General features: G+C 47.1%; 1 protein-coding gene across 3 annotated transcripts in view; it reads right to left on the bottom strand.

Moving 5' to 3' along the window:
• LOC109882160 (ankyrin repeat and IBR domain-containing protein 1-like) overlaps positions 1-17,642 on the bottom strand; it is a 60,403-nt gene that overhangs the window by 18,865 nt on the left and 23,896 nt on the right. For all 3 annotated transcript variants that reach the window (XR_004206627.1, XM_031811856.1, XM_031811857.1), the window contains exons 5-12: positions 16,022-16,139; positions 13,478-13,686; positions 10,062-10,150; positions 9,124-9,268; positions 8,318-8,484; positions 5,532-5,620; positions 3,560-3,690; positions 84-218 (exon numbers count right to left, since the gene is read on the bottom strand). Coding sequence is in view for 2 of the 3 variants with exons in the window: in XM_031811856.1 (XP_031667716.1) it covers positions 84-218; positions 3,560-3,690; positions 5,532-5,620; positions 8,318-8,484; positions 9,124-9,268; positions 10,062-10,150; positions 13,478-13,686; positions 16,022-16,139 (1,083 nt within the window). In the remaining variant the exon portion in view is untranslated. The remainder of the gene's footprint in view (positions 1-83; positions 219-3,559; positions 3,691-5,531; positions 5,621-8,317; positions 8,485-9,123; positions 9,269-10,061; positions 10,151-13,477; positions 13,687-16,021; positions 16,140-17,642) is intronic.

Genomic DNA, 17,642 nt, shown 5'->3' with positions numbered 1-17,642 from the left:
GTGTGTGTGTGTGTGTGTGTGTGTGTGTGTGTGTGTGTGTGTGTGTGTGTGTGTGTGTGTGTGTGTGTGTGTTTATTCCACACCTCCACAGTCATGTCTTTGTTCTGCTCCTCCACCTGGTTGATGACCTCATAGCGGGTACAGCGGTAGTAACCTCCAGTAGAAGAGCTGTGTTTCTTCCATTCCTCCAGACAGATCCAGCAGAAGTCATACTTACACTGCAGAGAGGGAAGAGGGAAGAGGAGGTAGTCAGTCAGTAGCAGGACATACCAAGGCCCTAACCTCTGGCATGACTAAAGGTAGTCAGTCAGTAGCAGGAAATACCAAGGCCCTAACCTCTGGCATGACTAAAGGTAGTCAGTCAGTAGCAGGAAATACCAAGGCCCAAACCTCTGGCATGGCTAAATGTCAGTAGCAGGAAATACCAAGGCCCTAACCTCTGGTATGACTGAAGGTAGTCAGTCAGTAGCATGAAATACCAAGGCCCTAACCTCTGGCATGACTAAAGGTCAGTAGCAGGAAATACCAAGGCCCTAACCTCTGGCATGACTAGGCCCTAACCTCTGGCATGGCTAAAGGTCAGTAGCAGGACATACCAAGGCCCTAACCTCTGGCATGACTAAAGTCAGTAACAGGAAATACCAAGGCCCTAACCTCTAAAGCCTGGGACCCATAAGGGAGCCGGCCAAAGACAGTCTGTGGCTGGGTAGCTGGCCTGAAGAGGTTGCTGGAACGCGGACTGAACAAGAGTTTTCCCCCTGTGGTTTAAAACTAATCAACGGTCCTCTATGTGTTCTCTTGATCTGCCACCAGGGAGTCACTCCATCCGTTTACACACTGCATACAGATCTATCCATCTGAGAGGAAATGTCCCGTCTAGAGGTAAAACCACCGAACTCTACCACCTTTCAACATGATTTACAGTCTTATTCAGCCCTCGGTGACTCCAACTAGAAACACGGCTTCGCTGGCTGTGTGGTGACGATGTAAAAAGGAAACTAAAACACAAAGCCAACTGCTGAAAACACTGTTGTCCTGAGGAGACAGGACTTGGATGGCACTCAAGATAATCTATAGTATATAGTGACTGACAGAGAGAGAAGAGAGAGAGTAACAGAGAGAGAGAGAGAAGAGAGAGTGAGAGAGAGTGGAGGAGAGCGTAACAAAGAGAGAGAGAGTAGAGGAGATTTTAACAGAGAGAGAGAGACAGAGAGAGAGAGGAAGAGAGGAGAGAGTAACAGAGAGAGAGAGAGAACGACAACATCATGTAGTACAACAGACCTGTCACTACAGCATCATGTAGTACAACAGACCTGTCACTACAGCATCATGTAGTACAACAGACCTGTCACTACAGCATCATGTAGTACAACAGACCTGTCACTACAGCATCATGTAGTACAACAGACCTGTCACTACAGCATCATGTAGTACAACAGACCTGTCACTACAGCATCATGTAGTACAACAGACCTGTCACTACAGCATCATGTAGTACAACAGACCTGTCACTACAGCATCATGTAGTACAACAGACCTGTCACTACAACATCATGTAGGACAACAGACCTGTCACTACAGCCCTACATCATCATGTAGTACAACAGACCTGTCACTACAACATCATGTAGGACAACAGACCTGTCACTACAGCATCATGTAGTACAACAGACCTGTCACTACAACATCATGTAGTACAACAGACCTGTCACTACAACATCATGTAGGACAACAAGCCTGTCACTACAACACCACTTAGGACAACAGGCCTGTCACTACAACATCATGTAGTACAACAGACCTGTCACTACAACATCATGTAGGACAACAGACCTGTCACTACAGCACTACAACATCATGTAGGACAACAGACCTGTCACTACAGCATCATGTAGGACAACAGGCCTGTCACTACAACATCATGTAGGACAACAGGCCTGTCACTACAGAACTACAACATCATGTAGGACAACAGGCCTGTCACTACAGCCCTCAGGCTAGTACAGAGCTGACGACAGTCCCCAAAGGCCCGTGTCTCTCTACTCTCAACATACCCATTCATGGATGAGGAGCGTCGCTGCACAGCTATTTTCAGGTCTCTCCAGAGATGTTAGATCGGGTTCAAGTCCAGGCTCTGGCTGGGCCACTCAAGGACATTCAGAGACTGGTCCCGAAGCCACTCATGCGTTGTCTTTGTGCTTAGGGATGCTGTCCTGTTGGAAGGTGAACCTTCGACCCAGTCTGAGGTCCTAAGCGCTCTGGAGCAGGTTTTCCTCAAGGATCTCTCTGTACTTTGCTCTGTTCATCTTTCCCTTGATCCTGACTAGTCTCCCAGTCTCTGCCACTGTAAAACAGCGCTTTAATGTTGGGATGGTGCCAGGTTTCCTCCAGACGTGAAGCTTGGCATTCAGGCCAAAGAGCAATCTTGGTTTCATCAGACCAGAGAATCTTGTTTCTCATGGTCTGAGAGTCCTTTAGGTGCCTTTTGGCAAACTCCAAGCTGGCTGTGATGTGCCTTTTACTGAGGAGTGGCTTCCATCTGGCCACTACCATAAAGGCCTGATTGGTGGAGTGCTGCCGAGATGGTTGTCCTTCTGGAAGATTCTCCCATCTCCATAGAGGAACTCTGGAGCCCTGTCAGAGGGACCATCGGGTTCAAGGTCACCTCCCTGACCAAGGCCCTTCTCCCCTGATTCCTCAGTTTGGCCAGACAGCCAGCGCTAGGAAGAATCTTGTTTTTTTTGCTTGGTCAATTATGGGGTATTGTGATGTCATTATGGGGTATTGTGATGTCATTATGGGGTATTGTGATGTCATTATTGGGTATTGTGATGTCATTATGGGGTATTGCGTGTAGATTGATGAGGGAAAAAATAAATGTAATCCATTTTAGAATAAGGCTGTAATGTAACAAAAAATGTGGAAGAAGTCAAGGGGCCTGAATACTTTCAGAAAGCCCTGTATACAAAAGAGAGATCCGAGTTTCAGAAGGGTTGAATGTGATTAGACCCTTAGAGCTCCACACCATCAGAGAGTTGCCCTACTTTTCCCCTGACAATAACAAAACAGCATTTTCCAGATAACTCTAGGTCCTCAAATACATTCCCTGGAGTATCTAACATTATAAACTGGGTGGTTCCAGCCATGAATGCTGATTGGCTGACGGTCGTTCTACATCAGACCGTATACCACGGGTATGTGCTCTAATTAAGTTGGTAACCAGTTTATAATTAAGCAATAAGGCACCTCGGGGGTTAGTGATATATGGCCAATATACCAGAGCTAAAGGCTTTATCCAGGCACTCCACGTTGCATCGTGCTTAAGAACAGCCCTTAGTCGTGGTATATTGGCCATATACCACACCCCCTCAGACCTTATTGCTTAATTATAACATTCCTCAGATAGATATCCTGGTTACCTCCCAAATGGCTCCCTATTCCCTATTTAGTGCACTACTTCTGACTAGGGCCCCATAGACTCTGGTCAAAAGCAGTGCACTATATAGGGAGTAGGGTGCCATTTGGTACCCGATGTCCAAGACACTGTTGGTCTACCTACCTTAGCACACTGCATGTGGTTGCAGCCTTCGTTCTTCTGAATAGGAGACTTGCAGTTGGCGCAGGGTTTGGCGTTTGACAGTAACCACAAGCAGTTGGCTGCGTCTTCATAGGCTTCACTCACACCAGCCACTTCCCAGGGGGAAAGACAACAACACAACAGACAGCTAACTGGTCACGACTCATTCCACGGCATTCCTACAACCTACAGAGTGTGTGTGTGTGTGTGTGTGTGTGTGTGTGTGTGTGTGTGTGTGTGTGTGTGTGTGTGTGTGTGTGTGTGTGTGTGTGTGTGTGTGTGTGTGGTGTGTGTGTGTGGTGTGTGTGTGTGGGGTGTGTGTGTGTGTGTGTGTGTGTGTGTTCTCTCTAATAGCCCATTTCAACCTGACGGTAATCGCTGCTTTTGGAACACTGCGTCTTTATTCTCTGGAAGGCATCCTAATTGGCACCCTATTCCCTATGTAGTACACTACTTTTGACCAAGGTGCATAGGACACATAGTCTACTACTTTTGACCAGAGCCCTATGTAGGGAAAAGGGTAACTTTTGAGAAAAATCACTGACTGAACAGAATGGAACCGCGATAGCTTTTAAAACCTGAACAAAAGCACCCAGGGAAACTGGTTTCAAAGCACAACAATGCCTTTTATTCCTGCCTGAAACCTGGTGTCGCCTGTAGCTAGCGTCTGAAACCTGGTGTTGCCTGTAGCTGGCGTCTGAAACCTGGTGTTGCCTGTGGCTAGCGTCTGAAACCTGGTGTTGCCTGTAGCTAGCGTCTGAAACCTGGTGTTGCCTGTAGCTAGCGTCTGAAACCTGGTGTTGCCTGTAGCTAGCGTCTGAAACCTGGTATTGTCTGTAGCTAGCATCTGAAACCTGGTGTTGCCTGCAGCTAGCATCTGAAACCTGGTGTTGACTGTAGCTAGCGTCTGAAACCTGGTGTTGACTGTAGCTAGCGTCTGAAACCTGGTGTTGTCTGTAGCTAGCGTCCTGAACCTGGTGTTGCCTGTGGCTAGCGTCTGAAACCTGGTGTTGTCTGTAGCTAGCGTCTGAAACCTGGTGTTGCCTGTAGCTAGCGTCTGAAACCTGGTGTTGCCTGTAGCTAGCGTCTGAAACCTGGTGTTGCCTGTAGCTAGCGTCTGAAACCTGGTGTTGCCTGTAGCTAGCGTCTGAAACCTGGTGTTGTCTGTAGCTAGCGTCCTGAACCTGGTGTTGCCTGTGGCTAGTGTCTGAAACCTGGTGTTGCCTGTAGCTAGCGTCCTGAACCTGGTGTTGTCTGTAGCTAGTGTCTGAAACCTGGTGTTGTCTGTAGCTAGCGTCCTGAACCTGGTGTTGCCTGTGGCTAGCATCTGAAACCTGGTGTTGCCTGTAGCTAGTGTCTGAAACCTGGTGTTGTCTGTAGCTAGCGTCTGAAACCTGGTGTTGTCTGTAGCTAGCGTCTGAAACCTGGTGTTGCCTGCAGCTAGCGTCTGAAGTGGTGAGGTGAGCAGGACTGAGCCCCAAATTGCACCCTATTCCCTATATAGGGCTGAAGTCAAAAGTAGTGTACTATGAAGGGAATCAGGTGGCATTTGAGACACGGGCAAGGATTGGAGTCCAGGAAGTTGAACGGTCCATCAATGGGTGGCAGATATCAAGCCTAGCAGCAGTGACTTGGATACAGCTGGATTTGTTTTTGAGAGATGATATGATTTCTGAAGGAAACTTGTCCATATCATCACACAGGAAACAAACATTTTTAGGGTTGTGGCTCCCTCAGTAGGAAGCCGTTTGGGTGACTGATCAGCATTCCATAAATAGAGCATCTGTGACTGATTCCACATTTCTGCTTCTGTCAAAAAGACATTGTTGTAATGTGTAATGAAGGACAGAAGCCATTTTTAATATGTTGTTGTTGTGCATCTTTTACAACACATGAAGAAGTACACTGGGTTTTCTTTAGAAAACTATAACCCATTAATAGTAGAGATGCTTACATTCTTGGGGTCTCATCTCAGTCACTTCAGCCAGCCACATCTTCCATGTCTGGCAGTCGCATGGTTCATGGGCTTCTCCCTGGCACTCCCTGGAGACAGACAGAAAGACGGATGAGTTCACCCTCCAGACATATCATACTGTCTATTTATGTTCTGTCTGGGAAACACATCCTATGCATTCCTCAAGACTACCACAGACATGAAAGGGGTAGACAATAGAATGCAGAATCAAACATCTCTGTGTTCTAAGAAGACTGTTCATACCACTCATCTAATCTAATGACTAGACAGGATAGAATGCAGAATCAAACATCTCTGTGTTCTAAGAAGACTGTTCATACCACTCATCTAATCTAATGACTAGACAGGATAGAATGCAGAATCAAACATCTCTGTGTTCTAAGAAGACTGTTCATACCACTCATCTAATCTAATGACTAGACAGGATAGAATGCAGAATCAAACATCTCTGTGTTCTAAGAAGACTGTTCATACCACTCATCTAATCTAATGACTAGACAGGATAGAATGCAGAATCAAACATCTCTGTGTTCTAAGAAGACTGTTCATACCACTCATCTAATCTAATGACTAGACAGGATAGAATGCAGAATCAAGCATCTCTGTGTTCTAAGAAGACTGTTCATACCACTCATCTAATCTAATCACTAGACAGGATAGAATGCAGAATCAAACATCTCTGTGTACTAACAAGACTGTAAGACACTTATAGAATCTCTGCCAAGGCTCATTGAAGGTGTTCTGGAGGCTGGTGCCCAACGCCCAATTAAAACACATTATGTTCGTGTTTCCTTTATTTTGGCAGTTACCTGAATATATATATATTTTAAACGCTATGAACAGGCCCCAATTAACATCAACGTGGCTGTAGTGGTGTAATCTAACGAGCAATATTAGTTACTATCAAAGATTATGATAACTAACCCTTTCATCTGTGGCGTTATTAGCTACTATGCTAGCTAGCCGGCTAGATAAACATGTTGCTCGGATATCTGAGAGGACAGGGCTCTCTCCCAACCCTGGTCCTGGAGTGATACCCTCTTGTAGGTTTTCAATCCAACCCCAGTCAGTTTCATCTGTGGCGTTATTAGCTACTATGCTAGCTAGCCGGCTAGATAAACATGTTGCTCGGATATCTGATAGGACAGGGCTCTCTCCCAACCCTGGTCCTGGAGTGATACCCTCCTGTAGGTTTTCAATCCAACCCCAGTCTTAACTTTCCTGATTCAGCTTTATCCTGGACTATCAGACAACCATCTTATTACATTTGCAACAAAATATTTTGCTTAGACCCCAACCAAGGACTATCAAAAGCCACAATATAAATTCTCAGACAACCCAAAGAATGTCTTGAGAATTCCTAGATGCCCTTCCAGACTCCCTCCACCCACCCAAGGACGCCGGAGTACAAAAATCTGATAACCATCTAACCGAGGATCTAAAGTTAACCTCGCAAAGAAACTAGATCCCTGGTACACAGAAAATACCCGAGTCCTGAAGCAAGCTTCTAGAAAATTGGAATGGAAAATGGCGCTCCACCAAACTGGAAGTGTTCCGACTAGCTTGGAAAGACAGTACCGTGCAGTATGGAAAAGACCTCATTGCTGCTCCACCAAACAGGAAGTGTTCCGACTAGCTTGGAAAGACAGTACCGTGCAGTATGGAAAAGACCTCACTGCTGCTCCACCAAACAGGAAGTGTTCCGACTAGCTTGGAAAGACAGTACCGTGCAGTATGGAAAAGACCTCACTGCTGCTCCACCAAACAGGAAGTCTTCCGACTAGCTTGGAAAGACAGTACCGTGCAGTATGGAAAAGACCTCACTGCTGCTCCACCAAACAGGAAGTGTTCCGACTAGCTTGGAAAGGCCGTACCGTGCAGTATGGAAAAGACCTCACTGCTGCTCCACCAAACAGGAAGTCTTCCGACTAGCTTGGAAAGACAGTACCGTGCAGTATGGAAAAGACCTCACTGCTGCTCCACCAAACAGGAAGTGTTCCGACTAGCTTGGAAAGACAGTACCGTGCAGTATGGAAAAGACCTCAATGCTGCTCCACCAAACAGGAAGTGTTCCGACTAGCTTGGAAAGGCCGTACCGTGCAGTATCGAAGAGCCCTTACTGCTGCTCCACCAAACAGGAAGTCTTCCGACTAGCTTGGAAAGACAGTACCGTGCAGTATGGAAAAGACCTCACTGCTGCTCCACCAAACAGGAAGTCTTCCGACTAGCTTGGAAAGACAGTACCGTGCAGTATGGAAAAGACCTCACTGCTGCTCCACCAAACAGGAAGTGTTCCGACTAGCTTGGAAAGACAGTACCGTGCAGTATCGAAGAGCCCTTACTGCTGCCTGATCAGCCTACTTCTCCAACCTGAATGAGGAGAATAAAAACACTCCTACATGTATTTTTGATACCGTCTTCCTGTTAAGGCTAGTAGCTGATATCAAGGTGATAAAGGTTTTTGGATCTGCTCCTACCAATGTCTCTGATTTGGTCCTGCCGTACATACCTACAGTACCAGTCAAACGTTTGGGACACACATTTTCTACATTGTATAATAATAGTAAAGACATCAAAATGATGTGTGTAGAATGTCCTAGAATATTAATTTAATGGCAAGCCCTGCTTTATGGAGTGTGCAAAGGGTGGCTTACTTTGAAGAATCTCAAATATCAAATATATAGAATATATATATCAAATATATAGAAAACAACAAAAAATTTTTGCTTACTACATGATTCCATACGTATGAGAGTAGAACTGACCAACAGAACACGTGTCCCTTGCCACAGTCCACAGCGGGCGCTCTGAGGAGAGGTAGACTGAACGGGTCCGAGGAGCTGCTACCTGGACCCCGGGATGAGAGACGCACCGCCCGCTCACAGCCCGCCTTGGGACACCAGCGGATAGCTGGGTTGTTCTCCACAAACGCCTGGGGGAAAGAACATGTTTTTAAAAACACATGAATACAGTATCGATATTTAGCTACAGGACTGAGGAAGAGAGAGCAGTGTTTTGGAACATCTAAAACTGCAACATCTGTGCCACTTAGGACTGCGGGGATCATTACAGCAACGCCTGCTGTTGGGGCCGGCACCGCCTGCTGTTGGGGCCGGCACCGCCTGCTGTTGGGGCCGGCACATACTGCTGTTGGGGCCGGCACCGCCTGCTGTTGGGGCCGGCACCGCCTGCTGTTGGGGCCGGCACCGCCTGCTGTTGGGGCCGGCACCGCCAGCTGTTGGGGCCGGCACCGCCAGCTGTTGGGGCCGGCACCGCCTGCTGTTGGGGCCGGCACCGCCTGCTGTTGGGGCCGGCACATAATGCTGTTGAGGCCGGCACCGCCTGCTGTTGGGGCCGGCACCGCCTGCTGTTGGGGCCGGCACCGCCTGCTGTTGGGGCCGGCACCGCCTGCTGTTGGGGCCGGGGCCGGCACCGCCAGCTGTTAGGGCCGGCACCGCCTGCTGTTGGGGCCGGCACATAATGCTGTTGGGGCCGGCACCGCCTGCTGTTGGGGCCGGCACCACCTGCTGTGTACCACTGTGTGTGTGTACCTCTGTGTGTGTGTGTGTACCTTGATGTCGAACTGCAGGTAGCGCTTGTCCATCTCTCTGGAGACGACACTCTCTATGACCTCCACAGGAACCAGCTGGAAGCAGTCGTGCGCCGGGCAGAAGATGTTGTGAGCCTCCCCTTCCTGAATCTTCAGATTCAGAAACCTGACACACAGAGACAGAGAGACAGCGACAGACAGACAGAGAGAGACAGACAGAGGGAGACAGACAGACACAGAGACAGAGAGATAGAGAGATAGAGATATTCACTTTATATATTATCTACCTCACTTGCTTTGGCAATGTTAACACATGTTTCCCTTGCCAATAAAGCCCTTGAATTGAATTGAATTGAATTGAAAGAGAGAGAGAGAGACAAACAGAGACAAACAGAGACAGACAGAGACAGACAGAGACAGACAGACAGAGAGAGAGACAGACAGAGAGAGAGACAGACAGAGAGAGAGACAGACAGAGAGAGAGAGACAGACAAACAGAGACAGACAGACAGAGACAGACAGAGAGAGAGAGACAGAGAGAGAGAGACAGAGAGAGACAGACAGACAGAGACAGACAGAGAGAGAGAGAGAGACAGACAGAGACAGACAAACAGACAGAGACAGACAGAGAGACAAACAGCGACAAACAGACAGAGAGAGAAAGAGAGAGAGACAGACAGACAGAGAGACAGACAGACAGACAGGCATTTAGAGTTAAGTATCCCACTAGTGGTTTATCTTCCCCCAGTTCATCACACTTAGACCCAGAAAAAAACAACTACGTTAAAATCAATGAAGAAACCCCAGAGATAAACTACCTGCATCCCAAACGGCACCCTATTCCCCATGTAGTGCCCTTCATTACAACAGGGCACTGGTCAAAAGTAGTGCACTACGTAGGGAATAGAAGGTGCCAATTGGGACCCAAGCCATTGTTTTATGGAAGGAAATAAGCTCACCCTTCCCAGCAGGCTCGGCAGAACTCGTGACCACATGACATGTCAACCGGTTCCTCGAAGATAGAGAGGGGGCACATACAGATACCACACTGTCAGAGAGACAGGGACAAGAACACAATGTAAATGCTTACAGATCAATTGATATGATTGATTGATTGATTGATTGTATTAACATAGTGCCATTCATCTTCAGGGAGGCCCAGCTCACATGGTCTTAATAGCTGCTTCGATATGCTTCGATATGTTTAGACAATGTTTAGACAATCTAAATCAATTAAAAACAGTTCAATTAACTTTTTTTCTAAATAAAAGGCCCAGGGAGAACAACACAAGACGGAAGAATGACAGGAATTTGACAGGAATTACAAAAGTCTATTTTACAGCAAAATAAATGACAAAACTAAAACACACATGAAATAGCTGCTTAGATTGTCAGAGCATCAGGAGAAGAGAAACAACACATGAAATAGCTGCTTAGATTGTCAGAGCATCAGGAGAAGAGAAACAACACATTAAATAGCTGCTTAGATTGTCAGAGCATCAGGAGAAGAGAAACAACACATGAAATAGCTGCTTAGATTGTCAGAGCATCAGGAGAAGAGAAACAACACATTAAATAGCTGCTTAGATTGTCAGAGCATCAGGAGAAGAGAAACAACACAAGACTGATAGAATGACAGGCAATATTATACATTCTGTTTAGTACAAATTACATTTTTAAAAACCCACAAATATCCTGATTGGATACGTTTGAGGATGTGGCTACAGTGTAACAGTGTTCTTATTAACCAATACACATTTTAGACTCGACCCATCTGTGATAGTGGAGAACAACCGAGAAGATCGTCGTCATATATTGTGAATAAACATGTCTATTTCATTAAAATACAATGCATTTTGCCCAGGCCTGATCTACTCCACACACTGCTGCCTTGTTGTAGAGGTCTGAAGAGGAACAATGGACTGTGAGGCACCCCACTGGAATTCAACAACGACTCTATTGATCCCTGAAAGAAAAAGCTTGTAATCCCATCTACTGAAACCTTCAGAAAGGACCCTTGAGCAGAGAATTGGTCAATCAACAAAGTATGTAGCCTAACAGTTAGGTTCAGGACTTTTCGGCTTATAACGTCTGATTTAGTTCAGTTTCCTGTCCAAGAGATGATATGTGATTTTCTCTAAAATCGTGGTTGTCTGACAGATTCATGACACAACCCAATAAGCACTTAGAGTCTCTGTAGGAAAATGGGAATGAGTCTCAATACTGGTTCACGGCTTCCTTTCCTTGTCTCTGACACGTGAAACTGGGAGTGAGTCTCAATACTGACTCACGGCTTCCTTTCCTTGTCTCTGACACATGAAACTGGGAGTGAGTCTCAATACTGTCTCACGGCTTCCTTTCCTTGTCTCTGACACATGAAACTGGGAGTGAGTCTCAATACTGTCTCACGGCTTCCTTTCCTTGTCTCCGACACATGAAACTGGGAGTGAGTCTCAATACTGACTCACGGCTTCCTTTCCTTGTCTCCGACACATGAAACTGGGAGTGAGTCTCCTTTTCACCAGAGATAACAGAGGAAAGGAAGCCACTCTACACTATTGAGATGCACCCCAGTCTTTGATTAGATTAAATCTATAGGCACCAGTGTGTGTGTGTGTGTGTGTGTGTGTGTGTGTGTGTGTGTGTGTGTGTGTGTGTGTGTGTGTGTGTGTGTGTGTGTGTGTGTTGACATATGTATATCTATTCTTAATCCCAATCCTTAAATAGATTGATTTTGGGTACGTGTTGTGAAACTGTTAGATATTACTAGTTAGATATTACTAGTTAGATATTACTAGTTAGATATTACTACGCTGTCGGAGCTAGAAACACAAGCATTTCACTACACATGCAATAACATCTGTTAAACACCTGTATGTGACCAATAACATCTGCTAACCATGTGTATGTGACCAATAACATCTGCTAACCATGTGTATGTGACCAATAACATCTGTTAACCATGTGACCAATAACATCTGCTAACCATGTGACCAATAACATCTGCTAACCATGTGACCACTAACATCTGCTAACCATGTGACCAATAACATCTGCTAACCATGTGACCAATAACATCTGCTAACCATGTGACCAATAACATCTGCTAACCATGTGACCAATAACATCTGCTAACCATGTGTATGTGACCAATAACATCTGTTAACCATGTGACCAATAACATCTGCTAACCATGTGTATGTGACCAATAACATCTGCTAACCATGTGTATGTGATCAATAACATCTGCTAACCATGTGACCCATAACATCTGCTAACCATGTGACCAATAACATCTGCTAACCATGTGACCAATAACATCTGCTAACCATGTGACCAATAACATCTGCTAACCATGTGACCAATAACATCTGCTAACCATGTGACCCATAACATCTGCTAACCATGTGACCAATAACATCTGCTAACCATGTGACCCATAACATCTGCTAACCATGTGACCCATAACATCTGCTAACCATGTGACCAATAACATCTGCTAACCATGTGACCAATAACATCTGCTAACCATGTGACCCATAACATCTGCTAACCATTTGACACGTAACATCTGCTAACCATGTGACCCATAACATCTGCTAACCATGTGACCCATAACATCTGCTAACCATGTGACCAATAACATCTGCTAACCATGTGACCCATAACATCTGCTAACCATGTGACCCATAACATCTGCTAACCATGTGATCCATAACATCTGCTAACCATGTGACCCATAACATCTGCTAACCATGTGACCCATAACATCTGCTAACCATGTGACCAATAACATCTGCTAACCATGTGACCAATAACATCTGTTAACCATGTGACCCATAACATCTGCTAACCATGTGACCCATAACATCTGCTAACCATGTGACCAATAACATCTGCTAACCATGTGACCAATAACATCTGTTAACCATGTGACCAATAACATCTGCTAACCATGTGACCAATAACATCTGCTAACCATGTGACCCATAACATCTGCTAACCATGTGACCAATAACATCTGCTAACCATGTGACCCATAACATCTGTTAACCATGTGACCCATAACATCTGCTAACCATGTGACCCATAACATCTGCTAACCATGTGACCAATAACATCTGCTAACCATGTGACCAATAACATCTGTTAACCATGTGACCAATAACATCTGCTAACCATGTGACCAATAACATCTGCTAACCATGTGACCCATAACATTTTATTTTAGCTGTTTTCTCTGTGTGTGTGTGTGTGTGTGTGTGTGTGTGTGTGTGTGTGTGTGTGTGTGTGTGTGTGTGTGTGTGTGTGTGTGTGTGTGTGTGTGTGTGTGTGTGTGTGTGTGTGTAAGTGTGTAAGTGTTCCCTGCCCTCACCGGTGTTCTATCGTCGTCCCCGGGGGAGAGGCTGATCTCGTCAGGGGAGGTGATGGAGGAGCCTGTGGTCCTGGGGGTACGAGGGGACGGCAGGGTGTCCCAGGCGTTGTACCCACTAGGAGGAGCACTGGGCATGTGGACCCCAGACCGCTGGCAGCATTCCTCAGCGTTAGACATCCAGGCCTCCAGCAGGTTCTCTCTGTCCCAGTCTACAGCAGGAGAGATAGAAAACACTAGTTAGATTATATCCTTTTACAGTCTTAAGGCTGTACTCTCCACTACATCCTACAGCAGGTTGTCTCTGTCCCAGTCTACAGCAGGAGAGATAGAAAACACTAGTTAGATCATATCATTTACAGTTTTAAGGCTGTACTCTCCACTACATTCTACAGCATGTTCTCTAGATCCCAGTCTACAGCAGGTTCTCTCTGTCCCAGTCTACAGCAGGTTCTCTAGGTCCCAGTCTACAGCAGGTTCTCTCTGTCCCAGTCTACAGCAGGTTGTTCTCTAGATCCCAGTCTACAGCAGGTTGTTCTCTAGATCCCAGTCTACAGCAGGTTGTTCTCTAGATCCCAGTCTACAGCAGGTTCTCTAGGTCCCAGTCTACAGCAGGTTCTCTAGGTCCCAGTCTACAGCAGGTTCTCTAGGTCCCAGTCTACAGCAGGTTCTCTAGGTCCCAGTCTATAGCAGGTTCTCTAGGTCCCAGTCTACAGCAGGTTCTCTCTGTCCCAGTCTACAGCAGGTTCTCTAGGTCCCAGTCTACAGCAGGTTCTCTCTGTCTCCAGTCTACAGCAGGTTCTCTCTGTCCCAGTCTACAGCAGGTTCTCTAGGTCCCAGTCTACAGCAGGTTCTCTAGGTCCCAGTCTACAGCAGGTTCTCTCTGTCCCAGTCTACAGCAGGTTCTCTAGGTCCCAGTCTACAGCAGGTTCTCTCTGTCCCAGTCTACAGCAGGTTCTCTAGATCCCAGTCTACAGCAGGTTCTCTAGGTCCCAGTCTACAGCAGGTTCTCTAGGTCCCAGTCTACAGCAGGTTCTCTAGGTCCCAGTCTACAGCAGGTTCTCTAGGTCCCAGTCTACAGCAGGTTCTCTCTGTCCCAGTCAACAGCAGGTTCTCTAGGTCCCAGTCTACAGCAGGTTCTCTAGGTCCCAGTCTACAGCAGGTTCTCTAGGTCCCAGTCTACAGCAGGTTCTCTAGGTCCCAGTCTACAGCAGGTTCTCTAGGTCCCAGTCTACAGCAGGTTCTCTCTGTCCCAGTCTACAGCAGGTTCTCTAGGTCCCAGTCTACAGCAGGTTCTCTAGGTCCCAGTCTACAGCAGGTTCTCTAGGTCCCAGTCTACAGCAGGTTCTCTCTGTCCCAGTCTACAGCAGGTTCTCTCTGTCCCAGACTACAGCAGGTTCTCTAGGTCCCAGTCTACAGCAGGTTCTCTAGGTCCCAGTCTACAGCAGGTTCTCTAGGTCCCAGTCTACAGCAGGTTCTCTAGGTCCCAGTCTACAGCAGGTTCTCTAGGTCCCAGTCTACAGCAGGTTCTCTCTGTCCCAGTCTACAGCAGGTTCTCTCTGTCCCAGTCTACAGCAGGTTCTCTCTGTCCCAGTCTACAGCAGGTTCTCTAGGTCCCAGTCTACAGCAGGTTCTCTCTGTCCCAGTCTACAGCAGGTTCTCTAGGTCCCAGTCTACAGCAGGTTCTCTAGGTCCCAGTCTACAGCAGGTTCTCTAGGTCCCAGTCTACAGCAGGTTCTCTAGGTCCCAGTCTACAGCAGGTTCTCTCTAGGTCCCAGTCTACAGCAGGTTCTCTAGGTCCCAGTCTACAGCAGGTTCTCTAGGTCCCAGTTCTCTAGGTCCCAGTCTACAGCAGGTTCTCTAGGTCCCAGTCTACAGCAGGTTCTCTAGGTCCCAGTCTACAGCAGGTTCTCTAGGTCCCAGTCTACAGCAGGTTCTCTCTAGGTCCCAGTCTACAGCAGGTTCTCTCTGTCCCAGTCTACAGCAGGTTCTCTAGGTCCCAGTCTACAGCAGGTTCTCTAGGTCCCAGTCTACAGCAGGTTCTCTAGGTCCCAGACTACAGCAGGTTCTCTAGGTCCCAGTCTACAGCAGGTTTTCTAGGTCCCAGTCTACAGCAGGTTCTCTAGGTCCCAGTCTACAGCAGGTTCTCTAGATCCCAGTCTACAGCAGGTTCTCTAGGTCCCAGTCAACAGCAGGTTCTCTAGGTCCCAGGTTCTCTAGGTCCATAGGAAGATCCTAGTACCTACTGAGTCGACGTGTGGGGGTAAAGGTTAGTCGAGGTCATTTGCAAAGTGACCAGGCATTGATAATAAACAGCGAGTAGCAGCAGGGTAAAAACAAAGGAAGGAAGGAAGGAAGGAAGTAGGTAGGTAGGTAGGTAGGTAGGTAGGTGTGTGTGTGTGTGTGGTCCATACCATGTGCTCTAAGCAGAGCCTCAGCAGTAAAGAGAGGTGTGTGTGTGTGTGTGTGTGTGTGTGTGTGTGTGTGTGTGTGTGTGTGTGTGTGTGTGTGTGTGTGTGTGTGTGTGTGTGTGTGTGTGGTCCATACCATGTGCTCTAAGCAGAGCCTCAGCAGTAAAGAGAGGGGTCTGCAGCATGTCTGCCGTCTCCACTATCAGCATGTCCTTCAGACGACGCAGCTCCTGAGGCCTCAGACCCTCGTATAGCTGGAGGGAGAGAGAGAGAGAGATAGAGAGAGATAGAGAGAACGAGAGACAGACAGACACAGAGAGAGAGAGAGAGAGACACAGAGACAGACAGACACAGTGAGAGAGACAGACAGACAGAGAGACACAGAGTGGAGAGACGAGAGAGAGAGAGAGAGAGAGAGAGAGAGAGAGAGAGAGAGAGAGAGAGAGAGAGAGAGAGACAGACAGAGAGTGGAGAGACGAGAGACAGACAGACAAGAGAGAGACAGAGACAGACAGACAAGAGAGAGACAGAGACAGAGAGCAGGACAGTCACATGCATGGGACTCCAACACTAATAATGTTTCTATAGTGTGGCCAATAGCCCAGCAGCTGGCAGTTCTGCCTGGCTGTTCAAGTGGTCAGCTCATTTCCTACAATAACATTGGACTGCAGTCAAAGACTGTATTGAAAAATACCTTCTCTATGCCTTCTGGGGCCAGACTGACGACATGGTGAGGTAACTACACTACAGTAGGGATATCTAGTATCTAGCCTACCCCTCTGTGGTCCAGAGCAGTATACTCTGCCTCTATGCCTTCTGGGGCCAGACTGACGACATGGTGAGGTAACTACACGACAGTATCTCTCTACAGTAGGGATATCTAGTATCTATCCTACCTCTCTGTGGTCCAGAGCAGTATACTCTGCCTCTATGCCTTCTGGGACCAGACTGACGACATGGTGAGGTAACTATACTACAGTAGGGATATCTAGTATCTAGCCTACCTCTCTGTGGTCCAGAGCAGTATACTCTGCCTCTATGCTGTCTGGGGCCAGACTGACGACATGGTGAGGTAACTACACTACAGTAGGGATATCTAGTATCTAGCCTACCTCTCTGTGGTCCAGAGCAGTATACTCTGCCTCTATACCTTCTGGGGCCAGACTGACGACATGGTGAGGTAACTACACTACAGTAGGGATATCTAGTATCTAGCCTACCTCTCTGTGGTCCAGAGCAGTGTACTCTGCCTCTATGCCTTCTGGGACCAGACTGACGACATGGTGAGGTAACTATACTACAGTAGGGATATCTAGTATCTAGCCTACCCCTCTGTGGTCCAGAGCAGTATACTCTGCCTCTATGCTGTCTGGGGCCAGACTGACGACATGGTGAGGTAACTACACTACAGTAGGGATATCTAGTATCTAGCCTACCTCTCTGTGGTCCAGAGCAGTGTACTCTGCCTCTATGCTGTCTGGGGCCAGACTGAAGACATGGTGAGGTAACTACACTACAGTAGGGATATCTAGTATCTAGCCTACCTCTCTGTGGTCCAGAGCAGTGTACTCTGCCTCTATGCCTTCTGGGGCCAGACTGACGACATGGTGAGGTAACTATACTACAGTAGGGATATCTAGTATCTAGCCTACCTCTCTGTGGTCCAGAGCAGTGTACTCTGCCTCTATGCTGTCTGGGGCCAGACTGAAGACATGGTGAGGTAACTACACTACAGTAGGGATATCTAGTATCTAGCC

The sequence above is a fragment of the Oncorhynchus kisutch genome, unplaced genomic scaffold (genome assembly GCF_002021735.2).
Source record: "Oncorhynchus kisutch isolate 150728-3 unplaced genomic scaffold, Okis_V2 Okis02a-Okis13b_hom, whole genome shotgun sequence".
Taxonomy (NCBI): Eukaryota; Metazoa; Chordata; class Actinopteri; order Salmoniformes; family Salmonidae; genus Oncorhynchus; species Oncorhynchus kisutch.
The sequence above is the reverse complement of the archived record's forward strand: the minus strand, read 5'-3'. Positions and strand labels throughout refer to the sequence as shown.